Source organism: Coccinella septempunctata, chromosome 1, assembly GCF_907165205.1.
Source record: "Coccinella septempunctata chromosome 1, icCocSept1.1, whole genome shotgun sequence".
Classification (NCBI taxonomy): domain Eukaryota; kingdom Metazoa; phylum Arthropoda; class Insecta; order Coleoptera; family Coccinellidae; genus Coccinella; species Coccinella septempunctata.
In genome coordinates, this window is record NC_058189.1 from 40,942,241 (window position 1) to 40,959,867 (window position 17,627).

The window sequence follows — 17,627 nt, forward strand, 5'->3', positions numbered from 1 at the left end:
AAATGCTTGTTATTCCTAAACGAAAATGAAGCGGACCTACTTTCATAGGAAAAAAAAATGTTCAAAAGAAGCACAGTTACCTTCTGTCAAAGTTTGTCATAGAGCTTGTAGAACACCCTGTATAACTTTTTGGTCAAGCCCTTAGAAATGAGGGCAAAGAATCCAATTCATTATCATGTAGTTTGTTCATTATTATTCATTACAGTTATTGTTTAATTCAATTGTGATATTATTAAAATTAAGAAAATAAAATCATATATCATTATGAAGTAGTCCGCTTGACCTTTAAACCCATTGTTCCTAACAAACTATGATGAAAGACTCTAAATATTATATTATAGAAACGTTTCATATTAAAATTTTCAATATGAAAATACCGGTATGTAGGTACATTAAGGAATTCTGATGCAAAATAACAAATGACCTATTGAAATAATATTTTTGGTTAGAAAACCGTCATTTTGCTAGCCTTATTCATTTATTTAATATTATTATTCTGAATACTCTTCTAGCGGAGATATTGAATGAAATCAGGAGAAAGAGGTTCTGAACAAAAGGTTTAAGTCCTTCAGGAAAGTTGCTTCTTTTCAAATTCAATTTTCACTTCGCATGGCAAACTTATTGTTACAGAAAAGAAATGAACGAACGAAATCATAGGCATTGCATGCTTATTTTTGAGAATACGGTCCTGTTTTCAATAATTTAGTTATAATTTTCATTGCCAAATTGATTTGATAGAGAAAAATAAGTTTTTTTCAATTCTGAGAACAATATTCGTCAACTGATCCAGAAAATATAGATTTTGATAATTGAAAAATAAATCTCAATATTTTGAATTCTGTCCCTGATAATCTGCGAATTGCCAACAAATTTCCATCAAAATCGGACTACTCGTTATAGATATCTAAAATTCAAGCAGAAATCCATAAATCATCCTGTATCTTCGAATCTAATGATCTTTGTTTACAAATGCAGCAATTTTTCTGATAGGCCTAGTAACCCTCGTTCACCAGTAGGCTATGGCCAACGGCTTTTAGAGGACATGTCGATTAATAAAAATGATCAACAGAAACTGAAAATACCACTAACAGTTCAATACGACTGCTCGACAACGGTTAGAATTAATAAACTTTCAATAAGTGTTTTTAATATTGAAGCGCTTTTTTTTGGAAAAAAATCATGGAACTTATTCGGCATATAATTTTAGAGACTTCTACGTCTCTTAAGCTATTCAAGGTATAACACTTGCTATTAAATAAGCGAAACATTGACCAAATGGCAGTTAAGGTAGTAGCGGCGGCAATGTCGAACAATGAATACATGCGAAGGTATCCTACTCGTCGAGTACCTGATATTGGCGTATTTGACAGAGTTTATCGAAGTCTACGAGAAACTGGGTCTGTTTTAGTATAATACTTCGTACTGACATGGGAAGACCTCGTATTCTGGATGATGACGACGAGTAAGCAAATGAAACACGACGCCTCTTTTAAGCGGACCCAACCACATTAACAAATGTTGTGGCTCGACGACTTGGTATTTCCCAGTGGTAAGTGTGGTTCGTAATGCACACTTCTGTTCAATACACTTACAATTACAAGCCAAAGCAAATAAATGAAGAAGGGGATGCAGATTTATGCTCAATGCTGATATTAATGTTTCGAACTTTTTTGATAAAATCATATGGACAGATGAGTGGAACTCTGATAAAGAAGACATCACTAATCATCATAACGCCCATTATTGGTCTCCCAAAGCGCCAGGTATCCCAAAAAAAGAGTCACAAAGGAGATTCAGTTTGAATGTGAGGATGGCCATAATATCAAATTACTTGATAGGGCCATACTTCCTGCCCAAGAGTGAACCTCTTTCATGAACGACTTGCCGATTGCATTGAGATGAGACATGTTATTTCAACATGATGGCTGCCCAGCGCAATACAGAAGAAGTGTTCGATCATGGTTGGACGAGAAATGCCCAAACCAATAGATTGGAAGAGGCGGACCCATACTATGGCCGGCGAGGAGCCCCGATTTAACGCCGATGGATTTTTATGTGTGGGGTCATGTGAAAACCCGAGTATACGACCAAATGACGATATTTTTCAGACAAAAGATTATTTATTGATGCGGCTGAGGAAATGAGGCGGAACCTGCGAACTTTTGTCCTGAAAACTTTTTTGAGAAAAACAATGAGAATTTGTGTAAGCAATAGCGGCTTCCATGTCGAACATAAATTATAAGAATTTTGTTTTTTTTTTCGTTTCATTTACCTATTTTAGCTTTTTTTACCTCAAATTAAAAATGTACCCTCTACTACCTTAACGGCCATTTGGTCAATATTTCCTTTTTTTTAAATAGCAAGTGTTATACCTTTTTGAAGATCTAAAGAGACGTAGAAGTTTTTTAAAATATATGCCGAATAAATTCCATGAAGTTTTTTTCAAGAAAAGCGCTTCAAAGTTAAAAGCACTTAGTGAAAGTTCTTTAATTCTAACCGTGGTAGGTTCAGTTTCTGTTGATTATTTTTATTAATTGACATGCCCCCTGCCTGGATACATAAAAAAACGACCCCTAGGAACTCCAATCCGAAAAAAATTAGAAAAAGGCCAAAAATAAAGGATTTTTGAAAAAAAACTTCAAATCTTAGGTAATATCTCCATAAGGTTGAGTTTCAGACACCATATTATAGAACCAAATTCATCAGAAATGACCTGAATAATAACGTCCATTAATATTCAGTACGACTTTCCCTGTAACCCTATATAATATAATAGTAATCAATTGTAAAGCATTTTCAACCTATTATTTATATGTGAAATGATTCTTCTCACGTTTTCTTCATATTATTTCCACTAAATTCAATACGTACGAATTATAAACGACCAGGTCCTCGCAAAAGTATGCAGGGTATCCACTTACGGGAGGAATTTGAGGATATTTCCAGTGAAACAGTTTTGTACCAAAAATTGAATAAGATGCCATATGCACCATTGTACTTGCCTGCTTCCTAAATATAGTCTTTTTCGTCTTGAAGATACTTGGTTTCATAGTTTATCCCAAACCAATATTGGAAAATTTTCGATGATACTCAAGGGTGGGATCAGCGTTCTCACAACGATTCCCCCATACCTCATACCTGCGAGTTGAACCATCCTTGATTGGAAAACGACTTTTATTTACTTTTTATTTGACAAATAAATTATCTAGCGTTTCCTGACTGGAAAATTTGTCACTACAATCCTTATGATATTCTACAAGTTTCTTCACGAGCGATTGGCCATAACCTAGTAGTGAATGGCAGGACATCTAGGCCTTTCAAAAAACGTGCTTCTTCTGTACCCAAATGCCATTTGTTTTGGAGATACGGGTGATTTATGGGTTTTGGTTCAAATTTTCGATATCCATAACTTGAGAACGAGTAGTACAATTTCGATGAACATTTGTGAGCTCGTTTACTTCCAATAACCCTAAGAGATGGCCCACGCAATTCTCAGATTATCAGAACATAACTCAAAATATTGAGATTCATTTTTCAAATAGCCAAATCTATATTTTGTGGATCAGTTTTGCCATCAGAATTGAAAAAAAAACATATTTAATTAATGAAATTCAATTTTCACAAGTATGCCATAGGCGCACTGGTCCCAAGAGAGAAACGAAAAGAAAGAACGAAAGAAATCATATTTCATGTTAATTTTTGAAAATACGGTCCTGTTTTCGATTATTTATTTATAATTTTCAATACCACCAGCCAGATTTTTAATAATATAAGCCCTTTTGTCAATCATATCTCATTCTGAATCATAAAAACACACACCAAGTGTTCAGGTAAGGTAAGAAAAATGAATTTGAAAAACGTATCATTGAACTCTGAATTCTTTCAAAGTTATCCTCACTTATGCAGAATGACGGGTTATAATTCTTCAAAATAAATTCAGAGAATGAATATGTGCAAATAATTCCATAATTTCTGATCAGTACGAATTTCTTCATAGTGTGAAGGAAACACACTCACGAAATTATGTTATGAAATATGAATACATTTTCCGAAATGGTACTCATCCGTCATTCTTTTATGATTTCGGAAGAATTCTATCAAATATATTTTTTAGGCTACGTGCTTGAACACTTGTATTGTTGATGATTCAGAATATTCTGAAGACTGTCCTGATAATCTTGAAATTGCATGTACCATCGCGAAGGATTATTGGAAGTTAACGAGCCCACAAAATTTCATTGAAACCCCTCACCCTCAAGTTATAGATATAGAAAATTTAGAAAGGTTGAAAAGAAAATTTTCTGAAAGGCCTAGATGAGCTGCATTCACCACTAGCCTATGGCCAACCCTGTACACCAATGTGCTGCATTGAAACGATGTGCTTACCCTAAAGAACTGCATTACTAAATTCGTGATCATGATACATGGAGATCCATCATAAAGGAAACGACAAGGTGACACAGATAGGTACAAAACAATATTCGGTCGTTGGTCCCTTGTCGTTCGAGAAGAATTTGCTTTCCATGTAGCCCGTATGAATTTCCGACTATATCGATAATAAAAGAAACTGCTGCTTTCGAATACAACCCCACATAAACGCATATTGTGCTACAGCGGTACAAAAAAAATTCAAAATAAAAGCATTCTTGCCTAAAATGTTTTTGAGTTACTCACCCAACCAGTGGCAAGATATTAATGGATTCTTGAGAAATAATAGTAATTATAAAAAACAAATGAACATAAAACAGGATATAATAATTGAGTCGCACGCACAGAAGTGAAATGAACAGTTAAAGAAAGTATACACGCCATGACACTCCAAGTATATATCACTGAATGTGATATGTAAATAGCATTGAGTAATCAATCACCCTTAACGGTTGCCTTACAGTTATAAGCCGATTAATTTATATTTCTTACGAGAATGCATTAGAGATGCTAAATGGCTTCAGATATGAGATTACAAAAAATATTTAATCAGACTTGACGGACACTGTGGAAACCTCTTTTATGATAATATCATTCTGTTTATGATTGCACAGCTGTTTGACGACAATTTAAATTAGATTCATTCATTGAATTAGAAGGCAACAATGTTTCAAGGGTTTCGGTCACTTTGAATTGTGTAATCTCATAATATCTACCTAACGTTATCAGTAATTCCTCGTTACTTTTTGCTATGAAGCATAAAAGTTTGTAATCCGGTTTATTTGCTCCAAGAAGAATTAATTCCTGTTATTCTGTCATCGAGGTTCAACTGTGGTTTTTATGATTTAATTATATGATATTCTATAATCAATATTTAGAAATGAACTGAGAAAGATATATGGGAATTGTGAAAAGAGATCCAAATTTTCGATACTGAAAAAGTTTGCTTGAACATATGGACTAAGGGAATACTTTGACATATTTCAGCAGATTAGAACAATCAGTTGTATTAACAGACCTTCGTTCCTCATGATAATCAAATTTACCAATAAAAAAATATCCACCGATATGGTGGATCTTGAGATCTTTCACTGTTATGTGTGTTATTGAATTAATTCATACAGGTTTCTTTCGAACTGTACTCCTAAATTTTAGATACAATTTTTTCTTTTGAGCCAAAATACATTTTTTCATCGAAAGAATGAACAAAAACATTTAGGTACATTCAACAATATACTCACCTTGTCAATATTCAAATTGAGATTTTACAATACGTATTTGGAAATACCCCTAATCGCACTCAGCCGTGAATACTATATTCGAATTGGTGTAGGTTATTATTCATGATTTCGAAAATAAAATTTATGACTTTCCTAGTATGAATGGGGGTGCTTTCAAGCTGACTGAAGAAGTCCTCTTGAAAACACTGCGCATTATTTTGAATTTCACTATCAAATTTTGTCAATACGGTTGCCGTAACTAAAAAGTTGAAAGTCGAATCCTGAAATCTGAAACAAAAATTAACCTTTTTATAGCATTTTGCTACAAAACAGTAAATACCGAATTAATTTTGTTGCTTTTTGCTCACTCTGTACAAATTGTAAGTGAATGTAGACTGGGCTGAAATGAAATTTTTTACTTTTCACATAACTTTAACATAAAAGTCTCATTTCAACGCTTTATTCATTTCTCAAAACATACTTACTTGTGTTTATAGTGACTATATCCTACGTTTTGAATATTTATCGTCAGAAATGAAATACATTGAGTTGCTTATAGTCACAGTTTTCGAATGAGTTGCATGTTTAAAACCTCTTTAAAATATCATCCTACGTACTCAGGACGAAATTTTATAATTCCAATATAAAATATAATATAATATGAACAAACCTTGATATTCTTTTTTTCCCTTCCCATCTCCCGCAGCCTTGTGTTCGTGCACATCAGCCAACATTATTACTTTCCTAGGTCCAAGACACCCATAAACATCCACGACAGCGGCGGGATTCGAACCCGATACCTCCGGCGTCCTAACCGTCATTGCAGCCAACCAGCCCGCCGAGTTAGTATATATTCTTGGTATTGAATATCACGAAAAGGTGTGTCAGAAAAAGTTATGGTTGTATTCAAGAATGTGTACTAACAGAAATGAAGCAAGAGATGAAGTATCAATGAGAAGACATTCATTTACATAGAAATAAAGAAACAGGATAGATATTTATGTTTTTTTTTCAGGTTTTTGATCGCAAATATTTTCATTTTGAGTCTAAAGGATATGAATATAGCGATTTATAATTTAACGGACCTTATTCTAGGTTTCATATCTACATTTCTATATTCGAACTGTCCGATATAGTAAATTGTACCTTGAAAAAATTATAAGTCTAAAGTATCAGATTGGTCTAAGAATAACGTTATTCAGACGTCTTTTTGCGACGTCTTACTAGCGTACCCAAAGTGACGTCTCAGAGACGTTATTGTACGTCCGAGTGACGTCGAAGACCAATAAAGACTTAATGAAGACGTCTTCGAGACAACACTCTTCTACCTGGGATATAATACGTAATAGCTTTATTATTACTTTGCTGTGAGATGTCCTCAAAGGATATTCAAATAATAACAGAAACACATTAGTATATTTTTATTATAATAAAATTCCTCATACAGATATATCAACCGATATGCTTATTCAGTGTTCAGTTAGGAACAAAAGGTGAATTAACTCGAGTGAACTACTCATGAAATCATAAAAGTAATGGTCATTAAATTGCCAAACGAATCTTTTATTAAGTGCATATTACGTTGTGGAAAGATAAGTATGTTTCCTTTGTCTTACTCAAGGTTATCCCTTTGCCTTTGATACGAGTTTGTTTTTCGAAACATATCATGATACCATAAATATACATGATCAAAGGTTTTCCTCGAGTTATTGGAATCAATGTTTCACTTTAAATGTAGTAGTACTCAATTTCGTGATGCATTTCCTCAATTCAGATAAGAGAAATCGAGATATATGTAGGTACATACTTCAAGCGAATCTGAAGAGACCCAAATACATATTATAAATTAATTAAAGGAAGGTTCATCTTTGATAACTTCAGCCGCGTAGTTCTCGACTTGTACGAAGAAAACATTCACTTCTATTTATAACTCATTCACATCAATTGACTGGATGACGTTATGAAAAAATTTCTTTATCCTTATGCTTCTTCGTAAACGGATTTCACCATTTCAAATCTTAGTTTCGTTGCTGTCCTATAATAATTCCCTATTCATTAGAAATGGAAAATCCATTTGCACATCATGCTCTAGCAGCTAGCAGGAAGGAATCGCGTGCTTTAAGTTTTGAGGAGTTTTTCCGTGCAACAACACTGACTGAAATTTAGTATCGACATTTCACTTTTGTAGGTAAGCCTTATATTTTAATAACAGTACGTAGATAATATGACAGCTGTAGGAAAAGTGCACCAAATCTCCATTTCCTACTCATATGTTCCGAAACATGGGAACGAGAAGACAATTAGTAGCATTTTAGCAGATATCTACTATTCGGTAGTGAAGCTACTAAAGCTTCGTAGTTATTAATTAAGTGGTAAAAAAGGTTTCAAGCCTTAACGACATCAACAGATTCAACAACATTGGACTCTCATTATTTGAAATATTTTATTCATTAGGCTTCTCTCTATAACTTCATGGCGAATGCATTGATGAAAATTGATTTTAAACTTAGTTTATCCATTTATATCCAATAAATTTTTATCAAAGTATCGATTAAAAATATTCTAGATAATTGGAACTCCTCAATGTGTCAATTGACGCATTATGTCATTTCAAGTTAATTGAAGAGGCTGCCTGAAGATACCCAAATCCTAAACCGCTTGAAAATAAATTTGGCCTGTTACAGAAATTGTCGGCAAAATTGTATAACAATGAAAATATATCTGGAGCACAGCCTCGATTGTGTCACCTGTCACCATGTAGGTTGATTTAAGATTTCCTTGTTATGTATTCTTATAATTAACTTAAAGCACAAAGCGTGTATCCATTGAATTTTCTTCGTTCCTTCAACAATTACATAGGGTCACTTAAGTATTGTACCCTAAGTAACAATCTTGCTGAAGGACCAGGTAAAGACTGTCCAGACTGTCACATCTTCATCCCAGTAGAAAACTTACCTCACCTTGGCTTTATTAGTGCCAACTAGATGTTGAGAATAAATGTATTTCATATCGTTATAACTATTGTGCTATTTATAGTTACAAAAAAAGATTTGACTATATCAATGAAATTCGTACCCTAATTCACTGAAATTTAAAGAAAAAGGTTTCTGCGAAACATTTTCAAAATTTTGTATTAACAGTTATGGTTACATATTTTGTTTAGAAATTAAAACAAATTTTTAATTGCTGAGTTTCAAAAAACGATTCAATTATTATTGAAAACCAAATTTTTTAAAAGTAATTATAATAAATTTCGTATAACAGCATTGACTATTGGGTATCGCACTAAATAATACTATGAATTTTAGAGAGATCAAATCTTTTCAACAAGCAACTGTGTCATGACTTCATCATATGTACACAACGTTCAACATCAGATATACAGGGTCTTATGAAAGATCGTAACTTGTCACTATTGCTATTTGAACTTGAATATCATGGCCTTACAAAATTGGCGCACACTGCGATGTTACAAAAATTTTAAAACATCCTGTAGTTGTCACATCAACTCTTTTTTTCAATGAGTCGAACCGACTAAGCGATTAATGTTTTAAATTTTACGTTATTAAAAGAAAGCACTGGATGAACTTTTAATTTTCTACATTTCTTTGAATGGTCCTGAGTACACTTTAACAATACAGGTAAAGAGTCTACAGCAGCTGAAAATCCTTCATCTTTTTACTTAAGATAACATTCCAACAAATAGAAATTATCAAAATAAAAATGTGGGGAAAAAATTGAAATTCCAAGTCAATAACTAAAATACATTTATTAAATATTTCAACATAACATACAACATGTATTTACAATACACTTAATTCTTATATTTGGCATCGAACAATAATTGTAACTGGTAGGTTGTGGCCCAATGAGGCATTTTCGAAAATTTCCTTCAATCTCAATGATTGGAAGCTAAAAAAATAAGGTAGCTATAAAGGTAAACATGGCGAGTATGATGCCCAAAATAGTGAATAAATCTAAAGCAGCCAGCTGATAAAGACATGCTATACCATAGGAGCATGCAATGGCCATGGATGCAGGATTATTATCGAAAAAGCAAATCGGTTTGTGATTGTTATCAGGGATGTTCATCACATCTAAAAAATTTCGGCTCGAAGAAGCTTGCATACTGTTGTAAGATATTTCGTATAATGCACTGGAACTTTCTTTTTGGTGTTCATTCAATTTTGAAGTTTCTAAAACTAATTTTGGTGACTTCAAACTCTGACTCAACTCTATACGCGATACTGATTTTTCATTGCTAGGAGATGCATGGGGATGGACACGAAAGCTGCCACTATTCGACAGACAAGAGTCTGTAGAGCTCATGTCACTATAAACATTTATGCTAGAAGCATTGTACATCACAACATCGACACACTTCTCACCTGAGGTATCTCGAGATTCATTGTCTTGAATCTCGGTATCGGGATGAATTTGATTATTTTCGATATTGTTAATTGTCTGTTTTTCATCATCTTCTGAATTGATATTTACCATAGCCCCGTCATTTGTTAGATTTTCCTCCAATTTCATTTCTATATCGGATGCAATATTCTCATAGTCATGATCAGATTCCACAGCTTTCTGTTTTGTGAAGATTATCGTAGCGACAGATTCTAAGACAACATCGTCTTCTTCCTTCGTTTTTTCGACTGTTTTCGGGGATTGGACTTCCACTGCAGCTTCTAGTAGCTTTCTGCAGGAAGCTGCGGAACTACTTTTCGATACTTCATCTTCTTCGGGCCTCTTCACATCCAGTTCTTTCAATTCTTGAGTGAACTTATCACTCGCTTCTTTCGCTTCTATGGCCAACGCCGTGAGTACATCTTCGAAGGAATTTGTTTTGAAGAGTGGTGCGAGCTTTCCATCTTCGAAAGATGATACGGGATCTGGCGTGGATTCTTTAACTTGACGTTTTCTGGTTGTCGAAGGTTCTTCTTTATTCGTCAGAGCTAAAAGCATTTCATCAATAATTCGAGTTTCTTCTAATTCCTGTACTTTGGGTGAATAGTTCGAATTGACTTCTTTTTTATCCTCAGCTACATTCTGGTCTTTACTCATTTTGTAGGGTTGGCGAAAACGTGAGTATTTCGAACATGCGGAGTCATTGTCGCTCAAAGATCCTATTTTGTTATCATTGGACATCCTCTCTTTCTCCCTAAGTACTTGCCTTGCGATTTGCATAGCATCAGCGATATCCGTTAATGTTTTGTATTCCGCATTTTTGTCACGAGCGTTTCTTCTAGAAGCTCTGTCGATGACTTCCTGACTGATCAAGCTGCCTATATTTGCAGATTTCGAACGGACAGCTCTCTTCTTCCTCAGTTCTGACAAATCCACCTTGGTTGAGTTAAGGGGACTTGGTGGAGAATTTGTCAAATTGTTGTTTCTCCAATCGTCGGGCGACACTGGTGGCAAAGCAGGCTCTTTGGTATTATCCTTCCGTAAATTCCTGAATGCCAAATCGTCCTTTACCAAATCCGGCATCCTGCTAGGTTTAACTGATTCATCGTCAGCAATAGCATGAAGATAGTCACTGTTAGCGGCCAAGGTTATTGGACCTATGGGTATACCAAACGGCGGAGGATGTTCAGGTACTTTCGACTTATTTGACTGCTTGATGTTTCTATAAACCACATCGTCCAAAGTTACATCTGGCTCGTTCGGGTCGCAGTTTTCATCAAAATGCCGATCTTTGTAGATGGGAGAAGTCAATAGGTAACTCACTGCCTGGGGATCTGTTATGGTTGCTGCTCTCTCCGATTTGTGGAGCTTTCTGAAAGCCATATCATCGGATCGCAAAGATTTTCGCGAGTATCTTCTTCGCCTACGGGAATCTAGAGAGTCGAAAGGCTCATAGCTGAAACCCGAATCACTAAAGGCCCCTCTTGTACCATTATTCAAATGGTATTGACCATTACTTTCTAACATCTTTTGGGTAGCAATCTCTTTCTCTCTCTTCTCGGCCATTTCCAATAAATCCTCATCACCAAGCTTCAAACTATTATAAATAGCCTCGAGTTCATTTAGTGCCTCTTCCAGATTTGCCGATTTTGTTTTGGAAGATTCTTCTCCAACGGCAATAGTATTCTGGTTGACTATGTCCAGAGATTTTTGTTGCAAGCTTTTATCATTATCATTCAGGGATTGCTGCTTTTCGCTACCATTTTTCGGAAGAACACTTGGAAGGAATATCTCTGTCTGAAGCTTAGTTTCGCAATTGAATATCTGAGGGCTGCTACCTCGACTGTACCTGTTAGACTTTTTAGCTTGTAATTGTTCGAGAAAACTACTTGTATCTTTGGAAACAGAAATACTATGACCCTGATTCATATTCTCTTTTGGTTCCTTAGGTTTCTTCGAATCGTTCTGAATAAAAATAGGTTTTCTACTCCTTGGTTGCTTGTCTGTCAAATATTGATAATTTTCTGAACGATTTCTACTCTCCGTTAAACTACTTCCTGTGTTTGTAACAGGAGTCGTTGAAGACGGTCTTTGAGATAATATAATTGGTGTTTCTCTTGGAATATGATTTTCTGAAGATGACTTGAAAGCTGGACGATTAACAGAATTGATTCTTCTGACTTGTGTTAGGGGAATATCATTCGGGAAGTTATATTTATTTGTCGTTGAAACTACATCATTGAAACTGTTATGGTTCAGAGTGTCCAGAATTAGAGAGCCGTGTAACCTCTTTGGGTCCCTTGGAGGAGGAGCGGGAGGTTGATAAACATTATAATATCTTCTCAATTGCGAATCATCCATAAGAGTGATATTTTTTGTCATTGGCTTCCCTAGTTCTAGTTTAGCGTAAATGACTTCCCCCTGTTCATGAGGTCTATGAATATCTGCATCAAATGAAATGCTACGCTGGTTATTCGATATTACATTATTCTTCTGAGACGTATAGCTCTTGGCAGTGCTGTTGTAGTCGTTCATTGATAAAGGAGGTTTGTACGAAGGATTGCTAGTTGAATTGCTCACCCTGAACCTACCGTGATGGGTGTGACTAGGTGGAATGGTCGATAATCCCATGACACTGGGAGTATGTGAAGATAAACTAGAAAACGACGATTTGTAGAGCTGTGGACTCACGCTAGGCGATTTGTTACTATCGTCAGACACCCTCAGGAATGTTGATTCTGCATCTGACTTAGAGATTCTCAAGTAATTATTAGGGTTCTCCCCATCCCTAGAATGACGTTTAAGATATCTCTCAGTTCTTGCAGCTCTAGATCTCCTATTACAAGACGAATCTCTCGTTTTGTACAAACTGTCATCGCTCCTGAATTTTTGGGAGGAATTTGACCTCTGAGAATCCTCATCAGAACTACTATTGCGATTCAGCGAGGTTCTCCTTGCCTCAGCTCGCACTTTAGCCAAATCTTTTCGAGACTTCCTGTTTAAGTTATCGAGCGATGTCTTAGAATTTATTCTAGTTTGTTGATACTGAACCGCAGACTGATGCTTTGATAGGCTTTCGAAAGTCGAAGATTTACTGTGATTGGAGATAGTTTGAGATGTGAGTACTGACTGAGCTTCGTCCTTTTCTGTTGTGGTGGTGTGAGCTTCTGCCGGCTTGATTAGCGAAGGGGCAATGACAACATGGTCGAATGTTATCGGTTTCTTCTTTTTCTCAGATTTCCTTTTATTTTTGTCCTTCACTTCATCATCACTGCTGGAATCGTTCACCTTCTTCTTTCTCCTGAAGAGATTTCCAAAGGACCATTTCTTCTCTTTCTTTACAGGCTTGTCATCGGAAATATCATACTCGAAATAGGCGGGTTTCTTCACTGATGCATAAATATTTTGGCTGGTATCTCTGTAGGTACAGACTTCTTCGGATTTGTTCATAGTCATGAAATCCTGGGCATCTTTTGTGGGCGAACTGCCTTGGGACGGCCAGGCTTTGTGACGGCCACCAACAGTCTGAAAAAATATGAAAATCAGAAATCTATAAAAAAGGTCAGGGGAATTGAATGAGAAATAGGCAACACAATATGAAACCAAAGAGATTGATCGAGAGATCAGAATGAAATAAGGTTATTATATAAAGAAAAACCTCTATATCCCGAAGAAGCGTGTATAGACAAGTGTTATGCATCTGAATCAGTTTTGACTAATATCATGGATCAGTCTGGAAGGAGCAATCTAAATTCCATTACTAATATTATAACTATCAACTAAAAAAGGTGACCCAGGATTAATGAGAATAAATTTAGATTTAGGATCAGAACCTCGAAATAACACGGAAAGTTTTGGTTTTATTAAATTTTTTCGAAGTAGGTTGAAGATGAACAAATGAAACTTTGCAGAAGTATTTTCCGTATAGAGATGCACCTGAAACAAATTTTCTCACTCATCCCCCATAGCTGCAGAGGGGTAAAGCGAAAAACTGTTTTGATTTTTCACCATAAGGATTTGAATCATCATTAAAAATTATGATTTGAAAAAAAAATTATTTGAAATTTTTATTCTTTCCCTAGTTTTCATCGAAAAAAGCATAGTGTTTCCGTAAAAAAAAAACTGAAGCCAACTAAAAGCCACCATGATCTTCTTTTGTTGCTTAGCATCGATGTTTTGTAATTTCGAAAGTCAGTTTGACCATCACTATCCGATTTAATTCGTTGTGTGTCATTTTTTAAATGAAGAATAAGCCGATAATATGTTCAAAAAGAGACCAAAGGTTCTAATTTATTCCTTCACTGGCACAGCTGAAAGGCAATAAAGCTTCCAGAAAACTTGTCATTTCAATACATATTTTTTGATGACCCTGAAGGGTTGTCTATTGCACCCTTCGTAGCTATAGGGAATCGGTGAAAAAATTGAGTTCATCTTCAGAGAGACGAAATTTCATTTTTATTATCTCTGTCCCTTAAAAAAAAATCAATCATCAATTAATCATGATCAAGTCGTTATATTTGAAGCAACGTAACTCTTCAACGGAGCTATTCCGCGCATGACTCCATAGGAACTTTTCGTCTCATTTCGAGGTACTGAACCATATCCGAAGTTATTCCCATTAATCCTAGAACACCCTGTGTATCTAATAGCGGTTTTGCTTTCACGTAGTTTTGCGTTATTTTACTAAATATTATAACCCGTTTCGAACAACAGTATACCTACACACAAATACAAAAAAAATGTTGCATTTTCATATAAGCACACAGACGCGTTTCGGGCCAATTAGAGCTTATCAAGGAAAATTGTTTCCCACAACACAGAATATTGCCTCCCACTTATCGACATAGAGTTGAATTATCTGGGTTTTTTTTTGGACAAGCATGCCCCCCTCTACAATTCCATAAAACAAAAAACTTATTTAAGAATCAACAACTTCAATCAATACTATGTTTCCTTATAAATCAGGATTTTTTTGTATTCGTTAATCAAAATCAATATATCACGGCACGTAAACAGTTAAAATTTAATGGGTGGATTCAATTTTTCATCGTGGATTCCACCGATATATCATTTGAAATAACAATACAGAACATACTTCGATATAGGAAGGCAAAGGTTAATAGGAATAGCGTTACGAAAGAAATTGCACCACCAAGTCGAAATAACTATTCATGAACAAAAAGCTTGAGCCTCACCGATTAATGAGACCTTGTTTTTTTAATATTTCCATCTGAAGAATGCAATTAGCAGCATATTCCGAATACCGACACGTAAATTTACCACATAATTCACATAACTGTGAATTCAAATCTGAATAATGCATTCGATTTTAATAAGTCACACCTAACGAACAAATACGTGAATCAGATATTCACATCCATATTCAGTTTTTTTATTGACTTTCATTATCTCTCGAATCTATGATCTATGCTCATAAAGAACAGGGTAGGCTTATAAGAAAAACACAAAAGAGAAATCAATTAGTTTCGACAATTAGTTTCTATTCTCGAGGAATTTTTCACAATTTCTTGATTATCCACTCTTGAAGATAAACTAAAGACAAAATTACTATGAATTTTTCAGTTACTTTTGAATGAATTCGTTCTCATTTTCGAAAAGACTATTATATTATTCCTTTTTTTCTTCACTGATGAAACTCATACCACTAGTGATAATAGGTGAAACAAATCAAGAATTCAGTGGATGCAAAATTGCTAATAGAAAGATAGAAGTGGCCAAGCACGTCCATGATACTAAGTTTGTTTATATCATAGGGAGCCAAATGACTCACTTTGGGTAAGGAAGCTCTATGAAACTATGGATATTGAATAAATAATCTTCAACAACTTTGATATTCGTGTACAGGATGACAAGACAAATTGACCTTTTTTTGAATGGAACTCCCTAAATGAGTGTTACCAACTAGGTGCAGAAGTTTTTGGGAAGTGATTCTTTCTCGTTAATTAATGAAAATTTCTTCAGCTCTTCAGTACTTTCGAGTAGAAAATAATATCTAATAATTTTTTTCCCATTTTTGACAGGGTGTAACTTTTCTAGGAAAAGCGTAAGAGCTTTATTTTACATGAAAGAACCCTTGTATTCGATATTTTATTAGCGCTCAAAAAATTTAATTATACAGTATGTTCCAAGATAAGATGTTCCATAGAGCTAATATATCTGCTCTCAGACAAGGTAGAAGGTTCAAACAAAAATTATTTCAAATGGCATCAGGAACTCTGCCCGAATCCGTCCTTGTTTCTAATTTCCACCCCTAAAAAGCTTCCTTCACCTTATTATTTTCAATTGTAATATTTAACTTTGAACGATTCCCCAGTAAGGACAAAAATATGTTATAACCATCAACCCTCAAAAATAATCATTATGAATTCTGGCACATCCACCATTTTTACGATTTATGGAGAAATATTTTTGGTGTCCCAAGATGTTCAATACAGAAAATAAAAAAAAACATTAACAAAAAATGTTTAAGCATATTTTTTTATTGGAGAATCGTTCAGAGTGAACAAAGTATAAGAACCAAGAAAATATAGTCAGAAGGCTCAATAGGATATCGAAAATATCCGGTTCCCTTTGGTATCCCCACGTATTCCACACGTCACACAAGTGCGCATTGGCGCAACTATCATATATCAGGCAGTGTAATTTGAATAATAACAAAACGTTTTGGCACAAAAGTTGGCGTTATTTTAAATTATTACCTTTTTAACTAGGTATACCTATTACTATCGATACGTCACTGCTAACCGACCCAGTTCTGTCAATTGAACTTGACTTTTCCACCTTCTACGTCATCACCTATCCAATCGGCTTTGAACTGAATTGCAACTTCTTTCTATACCTACTCTTGATTATCACGAAGTGGTAGTCTTATTTTACAATAGGTGACATTGACTCTAAAGTAAACAGAACGTCTGCTGAGCCATTTGGCTCCGATTCTGAAGATTCACTAATAAGCAATGAACGAAACATTTTAGTAGAAATATAAAACGATCAGTGAAACTAAAGCGACTTCGACTTATGCGAGTGAAAATGATAAATCTGAATCTGAAACCGTAGATGCAAAAGCGGCAATAAAAGGAAAAGGCAGCAGCATTTACCAATGCAAGATAGTTGTAGCTTACTATACTATATTTTTATATTGGCAATACCGACAGAAAAAAATTCTGTTATTTTTTCGAAATTCAGATGGACACAAAAACCAACGGCGAAAATAATAAATAAGTATGCCAAAATTATACCATGTTTTCATAAACATGAAGAAAGCGTATGCCTGAAAATAAACATTGCAAATATGCACAGATTTCAATTGGAGTTTCAACAAGATTATCATTAATTATTTGCAATTTACATTTTTCTAGCGAAAAATGTGTGGAATAAATAGAAATGGGTAATTCAAGTTAAAATTTGTTCTTTTTCACAAATAAACACGTTTTAGCGTATTCATGGTTAGTTAAGATATTTCGAGATTTCTTGTTTTCTTGACAAGAAATCTTGGTATTGATTAAGTATTGATAAAAATTTCTTGTCTTGTCTAAAAATTCTGAAATTACT

The 17,627-nt window shown here is 34.7% G+C and overlaps 2 protein-coding genes across 4 annotated transcripts in view; both read right to left on the bottom strand.

The window, feature by feature from the left end:
* The window catches only part of LOC123314772 (supervillin-like), a 275,601-nt gene that overhangs the window by 158,351 nt on the left and 99,623 nt on the right, over positions 1 to 17,627 (bottom strand). The window lies entirely within an intron of this gene.
* Positions 9,399 to 17,627, bottom strand: part of LOC123314790 — a 97,307-nt gene continuing 89,078 nt past the window's right edge. For all 3 annotated transcript variants that reach the window (XM_044900153.1, XM_044900163.1, XM_044900144.1), the window contains exon 2: positions 9,399 to 13,580. In XM_044900153.1, coding sequence (XP_044756088.1) covers positions 9,561 to 13,511 — 3,951 coding nt within the window. In that variant the 5' untranslated portion in view covers positions 13,512 to 13,580 and the 3' untranslated portion in view covers positions 9,399 to 9,560. The remainder of the gene's footprint in view (positions 13,581 to 17,627) is intronic.